Here is a 17,934-nt window from a genome sequence, read left to right on the forward strand (position 1 = left end):
ATAAAATAGGATGCCGAAGACCGTTAAGACTTCAAATATGGCTCTAAACCTTCCTAGAAAGATAAATAGTTTTCACTATGGTTTCGTTCAACGATAAAAACAATTAAGTATTAGAGACGATTTTCTGACAAGGAAATTGGTAATAGCGTATTAATGACCAAAACAATTGTTATACCCTTTTTTTTAATAACAACTGTTTGATTTAAGAAATCAAACATGTATATATATTACATCTTGAATCTTTATTAGTTTATTCAAATGTATTTTATACAACAAAAAAATTATATTTTATACAAACCTGCTGATGCAGAATATACAACTGACTTGTATTGATCTTCATTTTGTTTAACAACTTTAATCGCAAAAAATTCAACGTAAGCGTAACAGAACTACAACAGTGTAACACTATTCACAGTGGAAAAGGTATACATTGGCCAATAATTGCTAACTCACACACTATGCCAAATAGAAACATATTAAGCACTAGATTAGTATGTTATTATCCATAAGTTCTTCCTGTATAGTTTATTGTAATACTAATTGTTCAATGTAAGTGGACAGTTTCCAATTACTCGCATTCTTATTTGATCTTAGTTTTATGATTATGCTTTTTGTTTTTATACTCTACCTGCTGTATAATTACGGTGGCGATTGAAAAAATAACATACAGAGTTCCAATGTAGAAAAAGGTGTAAATTGATATCGTCATAAAACTTCACTAAAAAAAAAAATGATTGCTAATAGTATAACTTTTAAACTAAGTATAACAACTATTAGAAACTAATATTAGCTATTTTCTAATAAGATATTTATGGTTTCCATTTAATTTGGACATCTCATAGATGTAATATATCAATGAACAAAAAGTATTTTTTTGGTAATCTCCAATAAATACTAGCTTTTATAATTATGGGAAATTAAAACTATAAAATATTGAATACAAAATACTTTGTTGCATATAAAAAATAAAGTGGTAAACCCCAACACAATAAATAATCCCTTTACAAAGAGAAGCCATGTAGATATTGTATAAGGCAAGCACAATGTTAGAAGAAAGAGGGGTAGCTGCCGTTTCTGGTTCAGAGACAGTAATAAATTTGTCAGTGATTCAATTACTTTTGACTCTCATGGCATGCGATGGTGATACAATTAATTTTATTTACGAGAAACGCTTAAATTTATTATACTTAATACAGTGCCAAGGTAGAGTTCATATTGTTTTGGAATAAGTATCGTGCTGACTATTACATATCTGTCTTTATTAAGTCTTCACGCATCTTTTAACATAAATATAAATATATAATATAAATATAAAATATAAATTTGATTTTATTTAAATTAATTTAGCTAATATAGTATTTATTTGCAATTTTTTGGATTTGCGTCTATACATGTGTTATAAAATAAATACAGTCGCACGGGACCTGAAATGCTATTAAAATTGGATTGATTTTTTCACAGCCTGATTTAAAAAAAAATTGATCTATATTCCAAGTAGAATTCATCATAATTTATCCGGCTTCATTAAAAATTACGAACTAAGTTAATATTCAACACTACAATTTAGTTTTATACTTTATTCTTATAAATTAACTATCTTATTTTTAAAACTAAATAATAGCAGTAGTTTTACTAGATATTTATTCAATTACCGGCACTTCGCTGGTATACAAAAATTATCTTACAATTATTTATAATAAAACTTTATTATTACTATTTTATTTTTAAGTAAATATTGACAGCATAATGCAAAACACAGATATTATGTATGATATTTTATATACAATGAAAAATATATGAACATTGTATGTATCAAAATACCATAACAAACTAAAATGTCAAACAATTTTTTTCAATATAATTATTAATTATATTATAATATGCATTTAAAATAATTAAAATTGAAAAATTATCACGATCGAACACTATAGAGTTGTAAAAATGTTTGAACCGAAATACATAGATATATCATATCTAGATATTAGATATTAGATATATATTATAAAATAACAAAATACCCTTTAACGAAAAAAAAGTACAATTTTTACTGCTGAAAATATATTTTGTTTTGTGGTGAAAGGTATATTTTAATATTTATATTGATATTATTTATTAAAAATTCATATTGTTACTAAACATTACAAACGAGCGGTAAATAAATAACATTCTTTACAAAACATGTACACTTCAATTAATAATTTAGTTTAAAAAAAATAAAAAATAAATATATATATATATATAACTACATAACATATACATATAGATATGTATGTCTATATATATGTATTATTTGTATATATATATCCATTTGTAAAATACTTTAAGGTGATGATTTGTCAACGCAACATAACATCACATTTTGCAAGCATGCACATCTAAATATTTGGACGATGTGTAAATTTTGATTTTGATTTCTAAAATTCGAACAGGGCAAATCAAGAGCGCGGGCTGTTGCCGGCCATAATCATTTGGATTTCAGCCAAAGTCTTGTTTTTGGTTTCGGGCACAAACACACAAGAGAACAACACGGCCAGCACACAGAAGCCACTGAACGTGAAGAAAGTGCCGTGGTCGCCCACCCAATGGGGCAAGTCTTTCGATATGTAAGTGACCAGAAACACCAGTATCCAATTGACGGAGGAAACGCAGCTAGTGCCCAACGGTTTTACCTGGAAAAAAATCAACAGAGAGTCGTTTACAGAGCCAAAAAGCGACGGCGATGATAATAACAATAGAAGTTCTTAGCGCTTACTTCGCTGGAGAAAATCTCGCCCATGACCACCCAAGGTATTGGACCGTAGCCCAGGGAAAAAGCCGATATGTACACCGTAATGGAAACCAACGGCAGCCAAGCTATCGACAAGGCGAATCTGGGGTCGTTATTGTAGACTATATAATAACAGCCCAAGCTCATGTAACTCACAGCCATCAGTGCGGCCGAAATTACCAGCAGCCTCTTGCGACCGGTTTTGTCTATCAGCAACATTGCCAAGACTGTCATAAACAACTGAAATGAAAACAGTAGCAAATAGTAGAGTACCAGTTGCCAGTTGAAAAAAAAAATGGATAATGTTCTTTTCTATTTTTTTGAGACCCACCAAAAAACGAGACGTTCAATGTTTCCTTTAAATATGATTTTAGAAAATGTTTTTAACGTTTGATAAAGAAAGGACCTTAAGAGGCTTAGGATAGAGGATACCATCTCGTTTTGTGCTTCAAGACTTATGTTTATTTTTTTATTATCTTAAATGTATGTATGTCTAGATGGATGTATTATGATTCTTCTGGAATGGGAACGAATCAAATTAAGCCGAGTCGGAAAATTCTCTTGTTCATACTAAATCTAAAGGAAAATATAAACGACTAGATGATAATGTTGTCGGACATCATATATTTAAATAGAGCATACTATGTATTTGTCGTATCAAATGTCAAAAAAAAAAGCAAAATAACATAATTGCATTAAAAGCTAATAAAAAAAAAAACCAATTGTTCCTAAGACGTCAAATATTCATAAATATTTGAGTTATCGCCATTTCGGACCAAAACGATATAGTGGAGAATACATGAGAGTGATCAAGTAATTGATCAAATAATTGTTTTTTGACGATTAAAGAATAACAATTATAAATATTTAGGCACCAAGCAGATGGTTAATCTGGTGATTAAAAAAGCATAAAAGTCTCATCCGTTTAAAAGACGGAATTATCAGTAAACAGTATAATAAACCGTAATTAAACTATTGAGAAATTTTAGTAAAAACAATGAAGAGGAGGACTGAAACCTGATGAATCTGATTGTCTATTTAATTTAATTAAGAACACAAATGACGTGTTGAACTCTGGTTAGACATTGTATTTTATAGTTTTAACAATACATGGAGAATGGAGTTATAAATATTTTTAGTAAGATTAAAAGTTAGACCTCCTTATTCTTCTTCGGCTTATATCAAAAGAGTCGGCCACCATAATTCTCATTTCCCACATTTCCCGCATTGCTCAACCACACTTACCCTCCTATCCTAACTTTCAAACTCTAATTGCTTTAAAAATAATTATCATAAAATGGTTATCCCAGTGAGATATTGTGTCGATCAATTAAAAAAATTGCGACGTTGTCAAATCGTTCGCAATCATTTGATTTTTGGGTATAAAATTGTTTTTTTTTTTATCTACCAACAATCGTTCGCAATCGTGTTGCAAAAAAGGTAAAACGTTCGAAATCGTGTAATACCGCTTCTGCTCGTGTCTGTTTTATTATTTACTTTCTTCGCCTACATTCAAAACGCCTGAACCGTCTCAATATAATATGTTAGAGTATTCTCTTGAATAAAAAATACCTGGACAATTGCAACGACAATGGACGCTATACTTGGATCAATATTGCTGCCGGTCGATTCGAATATGTCGTTCATATAAAATATCACCACATTGATGCCGCTAGTCTGCTGGAAGAACATACAACCGATTCCGATGAGCAAAGACTTTCGGTTTACGGCGCTGGAAATCACTTGGCTGAAAGTGTATTGCTTGGAGTTTTCATTTTCGATGTCTTTCTATTAAGATAAAAAAATACATCTTGTAAAAACACTTGGTTGCAAACCAAACTTCCACGTGACCTCGCCGAATTACTTTGATCAAGTCCAATTCCTGAGTATTGTCCGCGTTGAAACTGCGTAGTTTTTTCAATGATCTTATGGCCTTTTCTTCTTTGTTGTTGAAGAGATAGTAATAAGGTGATTCGGGTATTAGCAGAACGCCGGCCATATGAATCAACGACCAAACTCCGCAGACCAAGCAAAAAGGCACATAAGATAGAATTGCCCCGAAAGTGTAAGCAAACAGTATACCGATGACTACAAGCACTTGGAATAACGCACCCAAACTTCCTGTAAAACAAAATTATATAATGTACGCTGACGAGTGCTCGCGGCTAAGTTAAGTCTCTAACGACAAAAAACAGAGTTAAAGAGTAATAAATATAAAAACATTATCAAAATGAAAAATGTTTAAACCAAATTATTCTATAAAAGTATTTAAATAACAGTTGATGTTTTACAGTAAACTTTTTGACATAAAAGTTTCTGCTCGATGCTTTGATTTACTATGGATAACATACTAACTTTTAAAAACATTTTTTTTGTGGAGTTTTTGTTTTAAAAGTAGTTGCATTATTTTTTGCAACACAACTTGTACTTTAAAAGTTAGCACAGAACGTGGACAATTTTATTATAGACTTAAAATAAAAGTTAAATAAAATTTAGCTAAAGTCGACGATAATCGAAAATGTTTGACAGCAAATTCATAGTTTTTTAGAATATATATATATGTATTTGTATGTACACTTATATTATTTTACGCACCTCTAATGGACGGTTGAGAGATTTCAGCGACATAAGTCGGTATAACTGCGCACAAAGCGCCAATGCCAACCCCTTGCAGCGTTCTGCCCAAGTTCAACATCCACACTCCAGTCGGAATGCTCAGACATATCCAACCGGCGAGCACGAAGATTTCGAAAACCACCATACTTAGGCAGCGTCCCATAAGCTGGGCCACCGAACCGGCGGGCAAGGCACCAATTGCCGCGCCAATACCGAAAACCGATGAGTAAGTCTGTGTATCGAATTTGGTCACCACAAACGGCAACGGGAAATTGCCGGATTCCAACATGCCGACGGCCGACGACGACCATCCAATGACCGTTCCCATAGCCATTGCTCCCAAAGTGGCTGTAAATAAAAATATTATAAAATCAATGTCTAATAATAATAAAATATAGCAATCACAGATCAAAATGTAATAACCACAGACGATCGATACACTCGTTGACAAAGGTAATTAAAACAATTTATAGAAATTATCTAGTCTTCTTTCAATGGCAATGTACAGATTTACATTTAGAACATCTATTCAAACAATGGCCTGTGCTCATCTAACATTATTTTTTACACTCATTAATAATAATATTATTGATTGCAATATTATTAACTTTAGTTTACCTACGAACACTACAAAAATTTGTCAATTGACAATATTAAAGAGGTTTAATAACCACTACACATTACACATAATATTTATTTTTTTTTGGAAAAAGAACAAAATTTCCATTAAAATTTTTTTGGTTAATCAGAATCTAGCCTAAGAACTTCTCTAGCATGTAACATTTTTTTTATCTAACTGAAGTTCTTAAAAACACCGTTTTGTGATGATTTTCTATAAAACAATTTAAAAAAAATGTTTTATTCTATTTTTTTTTAAATCAGAAATTATATTAGAATTAGTATAGGCTATTTAGTTTTTTTTATATACACAGAAAAAAATTAGAAAATACCGATTTTTGTTTGGCACGTTGCTTTGAAACAATCTAACGTGCTGGAATAAATCTGAAGCTAGATTCAGCTTAAACGTAATTAATCATATAAAATAGATCTCATTTAGTTTTTGTTGTAATGGATTAGAATAAATAATCGGTGCCTCGATATTGCTTACTATTAAATGTCTGCATTACTGTACCGAGTTTAATATTAATTCAGGCTCAGAACATAATTTTACTATTTACCAAAAAAAAAACCAATGTGTCTAAATATTTTTCTTTCAGTACTGTTTTGTTATATTCATTGAGTTACAGCAAATGTAGACTTGAAGAAAATAAATGATCAACTCTACCGAAACGAAGAGCAACTCAGAGATACTAGGTCAAATAGGATGAAAAAAAATGTTGTTCAAAAAATACGAGTAATAGACTGTAGTGTAGGAAAATGTTATGTCAGAATCAGTTGGTACAATAATGTACTCTCGTTATTAACATAATTGAAGTAACACAATTTTTAAAATATGTTCAACTACCATTACTGTTGTTAGACATTATTATTAATATGAAATCAATATTTTATGTATGTACCGTGTGTCATCCTTAGCAACTTATTTTCCCTGGTTCGAGCGCATAAAAGATACAAAACGACAATACAAATAATTTGATACCAAAATCTCATTTTCAAAAAAAATTGACATTGATCTTTTTGCCCCGCAGCCCTTCGTTTGTAACTGTGAAACGAGTTATTCTTTTAGTGGCATTTACTAATATATTAGTTCGTTTGAAATCAGTTCGACGATTTTTCTAAAAAATTAATTAATTATGATGGTGTGACACCAGATGGGTTTGAGAACAAATGATTTACCAACGAGTAATTTAAAATAATATTTTACATAGATTTTTCGTACCAAACGCCGAAATGTAAGATCTCAACACATGGTGAGTTCAAAGTTGTGTAGAAATAGTGATTTCTGAACAGAAAACATACTTACTGTAACCTACATAGCTACATATAATTTATCTTTTATTTTGTACTAACCGATTACCGTAGAGTATATCTGAGGCAAAAATGACTGATTCATTCTCATCAAGTCGGGTTGAATCTCGTCACAAAAAAACTATGTATTTTTTTTTTTTTTAAACAAAACCCATCAGCCGTTACACTATGGGGAGTGCGACTCTGGTCGGTTATTTCAATTAATCGCGAATCATATTACTCAAATTGAAAAATTGTTATTATATTTTTCATAGCAACGATTTAACGGAGATTGCACGCGAGCACTACCGCGTCGACAACACGAATATTGGTCTATTAATATTAATATTGAGTATTATTCTGATATTTCTTTGATCTTTTTGTTTTGCCACTTCCATGGCGATAGCTGCGTCTGTAACGATAACGACAACTACACGCTATTATGTAATAATTTTATTTTAAATCCGATAGGATCGCCTGGAAAGTCATAAACCCGCACAGCCAAATAAGTCGAATAGTGCTAATCGGGCTGCTAAAGTAAAATGTACTAAGATGCACGCCAAATGTTGACAATCTTACATTTGTAATATTATTTATTTATATTTTTGACTTAAATTTTACGCCATTAAAAAAAACCAATTGAGTTTTTTAAAATAGTAATTAACGTCGCGACCAGTAGTGTGTTTAGAAAATTTACCGAGTTTTCATATAATATACCTACTTACTAAAAAAATTATTGAAACTTGAGTGGGTTATACTTACTTAAGTTTTATTTCGTCGTGATCAAATTAAATACAAACATAATATTTAATTGCAATTTTGTGTAATTGTGTACGTTGAATCTGACGACCTATATATAATATTATACAGGTTGTATAGTAACCATACGTCGCTTTTATTTTGTACAGACTAAATTGCCCTAGCGCACGTTTAAGATCTCCTTGTACAATTTTCCGACTAAATTAAATTTTGTTGTAAATTCTTTAACTAATTCATTTTATTAATGTTAACCTACCAACACTTGAAGTTAATTCTGTGTTGTTTTCCGGCTTGACCAATCCTGACTATCGGCGGCATTAAAATTTAATACAAATTTAATAACACATTTCGGTTTTGCCATCTCAAACGTTAGTTTTTCCTTTTTTTTCCTCATAAAAAAATTATGTAAACGAAGAATTAATCACTCAACGATATTTCCCGCAAAGTCCTCTTCAAAATTGATATAACACACCATTTGTTCGTCAAAAATGTATTAGTATGATAAAAATTAGAGTTTCTTACACCGACGATATCGAAGAAATATTAAGGGACATAATATTATGTGACTGTTTTTCAATAAATTCGCCGACACTGAACAAGGTGTTCAATTACAACTGACGGCAGAGGTCTACGATGGCGATAGCTTTAGATAGTAACAACTAAGATTTATACAACACGGTGTCACGACAAGTGAGTCGGTATAAACATATAATGACGGCGCATGTAATATATTATTGTGTACGCCGTACACGTACTAGTGACCCAAGTCAAAGGTGAACAGAGTCTGTAAACGCAATAAAAACATATAAAAGGATAAACCCCAACAAAGGAAGTTCGACCACCAACAATCGAACGGAGTTACATATTATTTTTTGCGGAAAACCGCGAAAAGTCAATTCCAAGTCAACGTACTCTACTTGTTGTATTAATAAATCAAAAAACCGTATTTTGAAAAAACATTTTGAACAAAAACTGGTGATTTGATCGAATTTGTTATCGCTGGTTATTGCGAATATTATGAACTATACTGCTGCAAATCTTATCGCACTACCCATGAATTTATTATTTTATTTTACTGTTTACAACTTAAAAAGTCATATAACTATTAGTTATTTATTATCGTTTGTTAGAATAATAGAACAATAACGGGAAAATATTAGCAAAAGACAAATCAACAATGTCTGTTGGCAACAGATTAATGCATATTATATAATCGCTAATGGAATTTGACGATAAAAAAGCTGCTAGGCATTTTTGTAGGTATTTATTTATTAAAATACAGTAGAATTAAATGTTGACTTAATAAAAGTGCGCATCCCACAAGAACCTTAAAAAATAATCAATCATTCAAATAACCGAGGATTACTATCAATATTATAAATATATATTATACTTTTATACATAATATGTTTTCTCTATCTGTATACCATCATTATTGTTATTACTTCATTATTACGAATAGAAGATATTTATTCATTTATTGCCCGAATTTTTTAAATTATATGTCTTACGCAATGTCGGCTGCTATCACTGGACGTGCCTGCTATTGTCAACCGACAAGTGTTTTTATAGCTGTAATAATTGTAGAGCATCTTAGCCAATACCATAATACGGACTCAGGGTGTTTTATCTTTTAAATTTTATTGTTTCAAAAATTAAATTAAAAAATATACTTTTTAAGAGTGACCTTATAAAAAAGGTCGTCTGAATTCATTTGTGATAACTGTACATTTAATCTAAGACAAACAAATTTAATGAAAGCAAATCACAATACATACATAATATAATTTTCTAAATACATTTACGTTGATATATGTTCAATTCACTTATTGGAATTGCCTAACACACAGACCAAGTCCTACATGCATACATGGAAGTCACTAGTTCAAGTTGTCTTTTTGATTTTAAAATACTGTTAGTCTACACCGACTGAACATCCCGGTATGAATCCGGAGTTTTAAATGATCAAATTAGCACTAAAATGATTATAACATTAACGGCTAATAATTCATGTTGCATCATTGTATAACTGTATGTGAAATAACAAACTTTATTGTGAATTTACAGGAATCTGAATTTTAACTTTTGCAATTAGTCTGTAACGCCAATACATGTTTAATTGTTCGAAATCATTCTAAAATTCACAAAAGCTGTATTGCATTGCAAAATCGGTTAATCGTTCAAATGTTGACGAATATGATTTTGAAGTCCCATATAGTTCTCAATTTTATTGAAATATTTGAGTTTATTTCGATAAATTTAATTTTTAAATATAATATCTGTTAAGAAACGATGGATCAAAAAAAAAAATGTACAGTGTTTGTTTACCAATTATTATAATGTATGATTAAATTATTAATTTTGTCGTCAATAATAATATAAACAATGTTATTAAATATAATGATCGTAATTATTCATATTACGTAGTAACTGGAGAATGTCTATAAAGTATGAAAAAAAAACGGCTGACAAATTAATGACGAATAGTATACAACTTAACATTATGCATAGTTATCACTTATCGGCCATTGTCCCATCTTACAAAATGTTTGCTTGTATAATCGTTGGTGTTTTATATTTGATTATAATTACTACACACGTATGTTAGATTAAATTTTTATTAAGCAACAATTCATTTAATCGTTCATTATTACACGGACTGTTGATTGATAGCGGTTTTTAAATTACATGCCTAATATTTTAGAGTTACAATGATAAAACAATGCAACAATTATTGTAATAATCAAAATGTGGAGATTCTATTATGACATCGTCGAAATATAGGGTCTCCACACATAGTGAGTTATAGTTGAGTAGAAATAGTGATTTCTGAACAGAAAACATACCTACTGTAACCTACATAGCTACTCATAATTTATCTTATATTTTGTACTGACCGACTATTGCAGCGTATATCTGAGGCAAAAATGACTGATCCATTCTCATCAAGTCGGGTTGAATCTCGTCACAAAAAAACTATGTATTTAAAAAAAAAAAAAAAACCCACCAGCCGTTTCACTATGGGGAGTGCGACTCCGGTCGGTTATTTCAAATAATCGCGAATCATATTACTCTAATTGAATAATTATTATTACATTTTTTCATGGCAACGATTAACGGAGACTGCACGCGAGCACTACCGCGTCGGCCGCACGGATATGGAAGAAATTAGATACTTAGATATTGTATTAAAAAAAACAAATTGTATTACCTATGTATTTTTCTATTTTTTATACATATTGAAAGGTTGTCCGAGGTGTTATCTAAAAAAAATCGCGGTATGTGTTAACATTGACATTTTTAAAATTTTATAAGCAAATTAATTCCCTTCACCAAAGACAAAAACACAGATAACGCAAGTATGTAGACATCGGCCGTGTGAAATTAACATTTTTCAAGCGCCGAGATATTATGTAATAGGATACAGTTTTATAGCGTCTCATAATGATTAACGGCTGTATAGTGTAAATAATTTTGCACAAAAGTCTTTTACACAATAAAAACATTAACAAACGTTTTTACCATACGCGTAAAATCATGATAAAATTATGGCAATTATAAACATTTTGATGAGATAAAAAAAAGTCATCAAAAAACATACCGACATTTTAAACAAGATCTATGCCTAAAAATGATAATAACGAATATGAAACCAAATTTAAATATAATATGAAACGACAGTAGTCGGAGATACTTAAAAAATGTATATTATTATTTATGTAGAACTATACATTTTGTACTATAAAAAATTATACAATGCAATATAATAGTGAGTGTATCATAATCATTAATGTACTTACTAAAATGTTTTACTAGTAAAATTTGATTATCATAATTAAAACAATTTCCAACTCAATGTGATGTTTCGTTGCAATCTATTGAATGACAATTATTAGTGAGTTCAAAAAATCGTTGGCGTGAATCAAAATAAATCTACCTGCGATGATATTATTCTACAATATTATATTATTTACAAAACAATTGATAATACATAAGATTATGATGAGTTCATGGCCTTGGATCAGTGGGTTGAAGTTTGACGAGTTGTTCGCAAATTTCCCAATATTTTTTCGCATTGGCATCGTCGAGTATGTCACTCCTCAAACTGGCTTCCTGAAAAGCAAGTGCAGTAGTATGTAAAAACATTGTACTGACTTATCTTAAAGCTTTGTAAAGCATTGGTTAAATTTACTTTGCAATCTTTGAAATATTTTCCGTTGGTCTTCGCCACATCTTCGCTGACGGCCAAATAAATACTAGTCTGCGCGCCTTGTTCTGTTGTCTGTAAACATAATAGAATCATTTTTAACGTGTCTGATGGACAAACGCATTTTATTAATGGCCAATGCGAAAAGAAATCTCCATTAAACACCGTTTTAAAAAGTTTTTTTTAAATAAATCGTCTGGTTTTTATCGTAGCAATGACAACATTTAAATAATACATAATAATAAATGATTTTACGATTAATGTATTTATCAACGAACAATATACATATAGGTTTATCCGCAAATTAAATAATTTGTAACTCGATCAATAAAAATAATAGTTTATTTATAAATACATAAATAACTTTTTTTTTCTGCGAGAAATTGCCTTTACCAAGCCTTAAAAAGTAGAATGTGTGGCGTCCCCTTAAATACCGTTTTTTTAATCTTAGATAATTTATAAATTGTAGCCGTTGTAATTATTTAGGTATTTAAATAACCAATTATTAAAAAAAACGAAAAACAAATAATTTTGACATTAATAATTCAATAATAAATAATCAAATACATTTTTAGTTAACGCTTCATCTAGGAATTAGAAAAATATTTGAATAACGCTCAACGCTGAATAATTCTGATGCACACCTTGAAATAAAAAACGGGCAGAACTAATGTTTATTAAAACCACGCTGAGAAGTTAAGCGTTAATACCAACGCCAGTTAGTGATCGTTTAAAATATAATTTCAATAAGGCGCGAGTGTAGGCAACACATCATTCATTTCCGACCTATAGGTTGCCAAATGTTGGGCCATAGAAAAACGTGACGCTAATTATTATGATTTACGTTAAACACCGTACACGAAAATAAAAGAAAACGATATTGCGACATGACTGGAAAGTGTTTGAAAACTTACCTTAAACATAGTCTTGACGACCAGCTGCAGGGGCAAGTTCAACGGGAACGGTACGTTTCTCCATATGCCAGAGTCGATTATACCGGGATGGAGACAGTTGCAAGTCACTCCTGCAAGTGGTCAATTACAATAATGTCAATCACAATAAATAACTATCGTCGCTCAAGCGGAAACACCGGTTATATCTCATATTTTGACCGATTTGAGTTGACAACCGTTTCTTGTTGGACATTTTGCGGGGAATCGTCGACAAATGTCATTGAACGGTAATATAGAAACTGCCGCATTTGAAAATGAGATAACCTGTGGTTGCCGCTTTGGCAACGACGTTGGGATCAGAACGAAGCAACAGGTTGAGCACATGGCGACAATTACCGGCGTTGCTGTCGCTCAATCGGCGGGCCAGCTCGTTGGAAAACATTATGTTGGCGTACTTGGACACGTAGTACAGGTAAGCCGGCAGCTGGTTGGTCGGGTTGGGCTTGGTCAAGTTCAGTTTGGCCAACTTGTACAGGTCCGAGGCGACGATAACGATGCGGCTGGGTGCGCTCTTCTTGAGCAAAGCTGCAACAACACCGCGTGCAACACAGTCAATGCAAGCCCCCTTGCCGAATTGAACGTATCATAATGCCCCCTCCCGGTACTTACGCAACAGCAGGTGGGTCAACAGGAACGGCCCGTATTGGTTGGTGGCCATGGTGAGTTCCAGACCGTCTTCGGTAGTCTTCTTGCCAAACGTGTTGGCCACGCCGGCGTTGTTGACGAGCACGTCCAACCTGGCTTCTTGTTTGATCACTTTGGCCGCGAATTGTCGCACCGAATCCAAACTGCTCAGGTCCAACTGCATTAATACCACGTCGGTGTTTCCGCTCTCTTTGACGATTTCGTCTGCAAGCAAAAATGACATTTTTTTCATTTTCAGAGTCTACTTATAGCGTATGTGCATTGTTACGAGCACACGACAGACCCTATTTTCCAAACCTCTCCTGACCAAGTCACGAGCCAGCCAAGATGCGTATTATCATAATGTACATATTATTTTGAGTATATGCCGTTTGAGTCGTGTTCGCAATGAATACCGACACGCATAACCATATTCGGTGGAGAAAATTATTCATAAATCCGTCTCGGAGAAATGTTGAAATCGTACAATCAGGTTGATTCTAGTGAGCGCTGAGCTTAATAAAACCCCAGTAATATTTGTATATTCTATTTCTCTCGCTTATATAATGTAAATCGTGCGTTCATAATCGAAAATTTCAATCGACGGCCGGTTTACCACAAAATATTTTTAATTGTTTTTTACTGTAAGATTACCGACGGATCAGAAAAAACCGACATCTGGCTAAACATTCTTAACGTGTGTGAGGTGGCTAATAAATTATAGCACAATATAACACAATGGAGTAGAAACATTATTAGTTCAGTTATTAAGTATGCTTAGCCTATAAACGCAACAGTCTGACCTGAAAAGTGCGAACGTATTATATCACTAAATACAATATATATAAAAAATTAGTAATTTTACATATTCTTCTGCGGCTAGAAATTGTATATTTTCATCTATCGTATATTTTGATCTATAATTTATTTCGTTTCTTATAATAGTTATCGATAGTTTAGCAAAATGCACTATTTCGCCACTTAAAACGAGTTGTATAGTACAGTTTTTTTTAATTCAATTCTTAACAGCTTTTTGAAAGTATTGACCGAACAAATTACATATTACGGTAAGTTTATGGATTTATGTCTTATGGGTAGAAATGTACGAAATATGAATATTTCAATTGACCAGAACGCACAAACTTAAGACAATCAAAACATAATTATCCATCCAACAAGCCTGGTTATAAAAAATCCATAGCCCTACTGAAAAACCTTTACTACGGTTGGGTTTATGGTTCATTAAATAGTTTCACTCACCTTTGACGGTCGAACTAGTCTCCAAATTTCTACAAGCCATGATCAATCTCGCTCCACGTTTGGCCATGTCTTTGGCGGTTTCTTTTCCGATTCCTGTTGTGGAAATAAATAATGTTTTTTTTTTCCGTTTGACACGACATATTATACTGGTATTGTTTATGTCAATCGAACAAACTTACCGGAGTTGCACCCGGTGATGATAACGACTTTTCCCTTCATGTTGGTTGTGCCGCGGTACATGCCAGTGGTCATCCAAGTGTACGCTTTGATTGTGACCAAAAATATGACTGCGATCAGAACGGCATTGATACTGAGAGCCACCAAGTTTACTGTATGAAGGTAAGACAACGTTTCGGCATACCACATCGTCGTTACTACTTTAAAAGCATACAAATCATATGAATAATAGTATGGGGAATCATTGTGGAGTATACATTAGTGTTTATAAATCACAATGTTTGGCCATGGCCTTCGGAAAAACGAACGTCTCCAACGTCTACCGCTTAATGTGATGACTGGAGATTATTTTCTAAGACTATGACAGAAAGATGACAGGATGATTAACGAAATTGTTGGCAGTTGCGAACTTAATCTGTAAACATTATTCTTATACTTAAGCGAGTATACTACAACGGAATCGGAACGGTTTAACTAATAAACATTTCTGCACGTCAGTCTGCCTTGCACTAATACCACGTCTAGACCACGTACATAAAAAATTATTTTTTTTTTGCATTAAATGTAATCTTGGAGACGTTTTTAGAATTTTAACTAAATGTGAAAAAAAAAGAAGAAAAATAGTCACTTTTTCACAAAAAGCATAGTGTAAAGATTGAAAACAACGGTACAGATAATTTGTTTGGATCACTATAGATCCCGATTTTTAATGTTTCAAAAACATTTTTATTTTGTGTTTTGACAAATAAATCTTTAAACACGTGATAAAATATATTATACGGAAAATAACATTTTGAAAAATATACTTATTTTCATGGAAGATACGAAAATCTATATCAAAGTAATCCTTAACACAAATATCAATATTGTTCGTCGATCAATATTTTTTTCAAGTATTTTACCTTATTATACTGACAATTTACAAAACTACAAACTATATCTAATAGATTTTATGTATCGTGTAAAACGATTTTATAAGATACACGTAATTCAATGTTATTGTGCTTATTTTCTGTTAAATACATTTCGAACTCGTTTTTTTAACATGTTAACCGCAACAGCAATTATAATTGTTTCAGTACACGTTTCGACACTAGGAAATGTTAGTGTTATGTCAACGGTCATTCCTACATATTTACACCGTTGTGTAAACTCATAAAGCAAAATTACTGTTATGAATTAATTAACAAATAAAGGTACAACATACGAGTAAAGCCACTTCCGTTTTGTAAATACTTGTAAAACAACTCTCGTGGATTTTATAGCTTATGAAAAAATATTTAACGGCGAACGGTTTAGCTAACTGTTTTTTGTTTGGTAATACGCGACAAACTAACAAACCGCAAACAGATTTATAAGTATTTGTACTTGACGAAAAAAACACCTAGCTACTAATTTTTAGGTAACCAATCTGCTGTTCTTCAGTCACCTTGGCCGAACGGATAGGTTCCAATTAACAAAAGTAATGTCGAATGTGGGTGCAAGTTTGTTAGGTAATTTAATACCGCACAACAATACAATTAATATAGTAATTTGATGAGATAGAAAATGAGCAATTACCATGACAAATAGTCGCCTCGTTCATTTGATACTTTGAAACTTTTTGCCCGTTTCTCATTTAAATATAGGAGACACTATTGGCGATGACAGCGCTAAAATTTCTAAGTAGACTATTAAACTGAGAAAGGCGCCAGTACAGCGTTAAAATAATTGCAAAAGTAACAGATGTAATTTGTGTTGTAATAAGAATTACAATAATTAGAAACTAATCGAATAGAGAAAACGGCTGAGTGAATTTAAGTAATTTAAGCAGTGTACTGTGAAGTATATGCCATAGTTTTATGTATAGAAATATTACCTACAGTTTTGGTGATTTGATTTAATGTGTTAAATACAAGAGGTTTCGGTATGATACAAAATTGTTAATTGTTTATTAATTTTTTTGTTCACATTTACCTTACCTGACCATTATGAAATCATAACAAGTAAAAAAAGTAATAAGTTAATAATTTTTCAAGTAAAAACCCGTTGAATAATACACTGGTTATTATTTAATCGCATATGTGTTTATATAATGCGTATTATAATATTATGATCTATCGGTGTATTACTTAAAACCTTATGGATTACAGTTGTTTAACTGTTTAAGCATAGAGTTTTTTGTTGCTTAATTGAATAACTGATAATATGTTCTTAAATCAATTAGATACAAAGCTACGAGAAATAACTAGTATAAAGTTATAAAAATCAGTAACTTGCCCAGTTTTGGTAAGAAGTTAGGTAGTTAGTTTGTAATACATTTATTATTACAAATATAAATATTAAATAACAATAATATTATGAATTTTTATTTGAAATGCGTTTAAAACGATTATAATTGTATGCAAAGTATTTGTAGAGCTTATGATTGTAACTATAATTTTGGCAACAAATAATATACCCTTAGGATTATATGGTTAATGTTATATTTCTATGTAAAACGATGTAAATAATATTTTTAAACAATTATTTTACTCACATCAGTGGACGTCTGGTGGCGGTTCCGGTTGAGTTTGGTGTGTGGCAAAGTGAAAGCAGTGCAACTGTGAGTGTCCATAAGCCGTCGTTGCTGCGTGGACTTAAGAAACTACTATGCTATAATAATACCACACTGTAGCCACTAA

General features: G+C 31.6%; 2 protein-coding genes across 6 annotated transcripts; both read right to left on the minus strand.

The window, feature by feature from the left end:
- Positions 1-1,995: 1,995 nt before the first annotated feature.
- LOC126842993 (facilitated trehalose transporter Tret1-like) lies at positions 1,996-11,623 on the minus strand. Of its 4 annotated transcripts, none has more exons than XM_050580278.1 (6): positions 10,948-11,623; positions 5,363-5,731; positions 4,632-4,888; positions 4,340-4,555; positions 2,753-3,007; positions 1,996-2,669 (listed from the first exon to the last, which is right to left on the minus strand). In XM_050580278.1, the coding sequence occupies exons 1-6, from the start codon at positions 10,994-10,996 to the stop codon at positions 2,436-2,438; spliced, it is 1,380 nt and encodes a 459-aa protein (XP_050436235.1). In that variant the 5' UTR covers positions 10,997-11,623; the 3' UTR covers positions 1,996-2,435. The 4 variants fall into 4 exon arrangements, with proteins under 4 accessions (XP_050436235.1, XP_050436233.1, XP_050436236.1 ...); XM_050580276.1 differs by lacking the exon at positions 10,948-11,623 and adding an exon at positions 6,904-7,006 and having other exon boundaries at positions 1,997-2,669; XM_050580279.1 differs by lacking the exon at positions 10,948-11,623 and adding an exon at positions 8,307-8,520 and having other exon boundaries at positions 1,998-2,669.
- A 111-nt stretch (positions 11,624-11,734) lies between these two features.
- LOC126842994 (retinol dehydrogenase 14) lies at positions 11,735-17,919 on the minus strand. Of its 2 annotated transcripts, none has more exons than XM_050580281.1 (8): positions 17,790-17,919; positions 15,274-15,468; positions 15,095-15,187; positions 13,820-14,059; positions 13,547-13,735; positions 13,172-13,281; positions 12,243-12,332; positions 11,735-12,163 (listed from the first exon to the last, which is right to left on the minus strand). In XM_050580281.1, the coding sequence occupies exons 2-8, from the start codon at positions 15,458-15,460 to the stop codon at positions 12,059-12,061; spliced, it is 1,014 nt and encodes a 337-aa protein (XP_050436238.1). In that variant the 5' UTR covers positions 15,461-15,468; positions 17,790-17,919; the 3' UTR covers positions 11,735-12,058. The 2 variants fall into 2 exon arrangements, with proteins under 2 accessions (XP_050436238.1, XP_050436237.1); XM_050580280.1 differs by having other exon boundaries at positions 15,274-15,471.
- Positions 17,920-17,934: the final 15 nt, after the last annotated feature.

The sequence above is a fragment of the Adelges cooleyi genome, unplaced genomic scaffold (genome assembly GCF_023614345.1).
Source record: "Adelges cooleyi isolate 19-005CV unplaced genomic scaffold, UGA_ACOO_1.1 ACOO_flye_CR_arks_rails_tigmint_CR_PRNA_574, whole genome shotgun sequence".
Taxonomy (NCBI): Eukaryota; Metazoa; Arthropoda; class Insecta; order Hemiptera; family Adelgidae; genus Adelges; species Adelges cooleyi.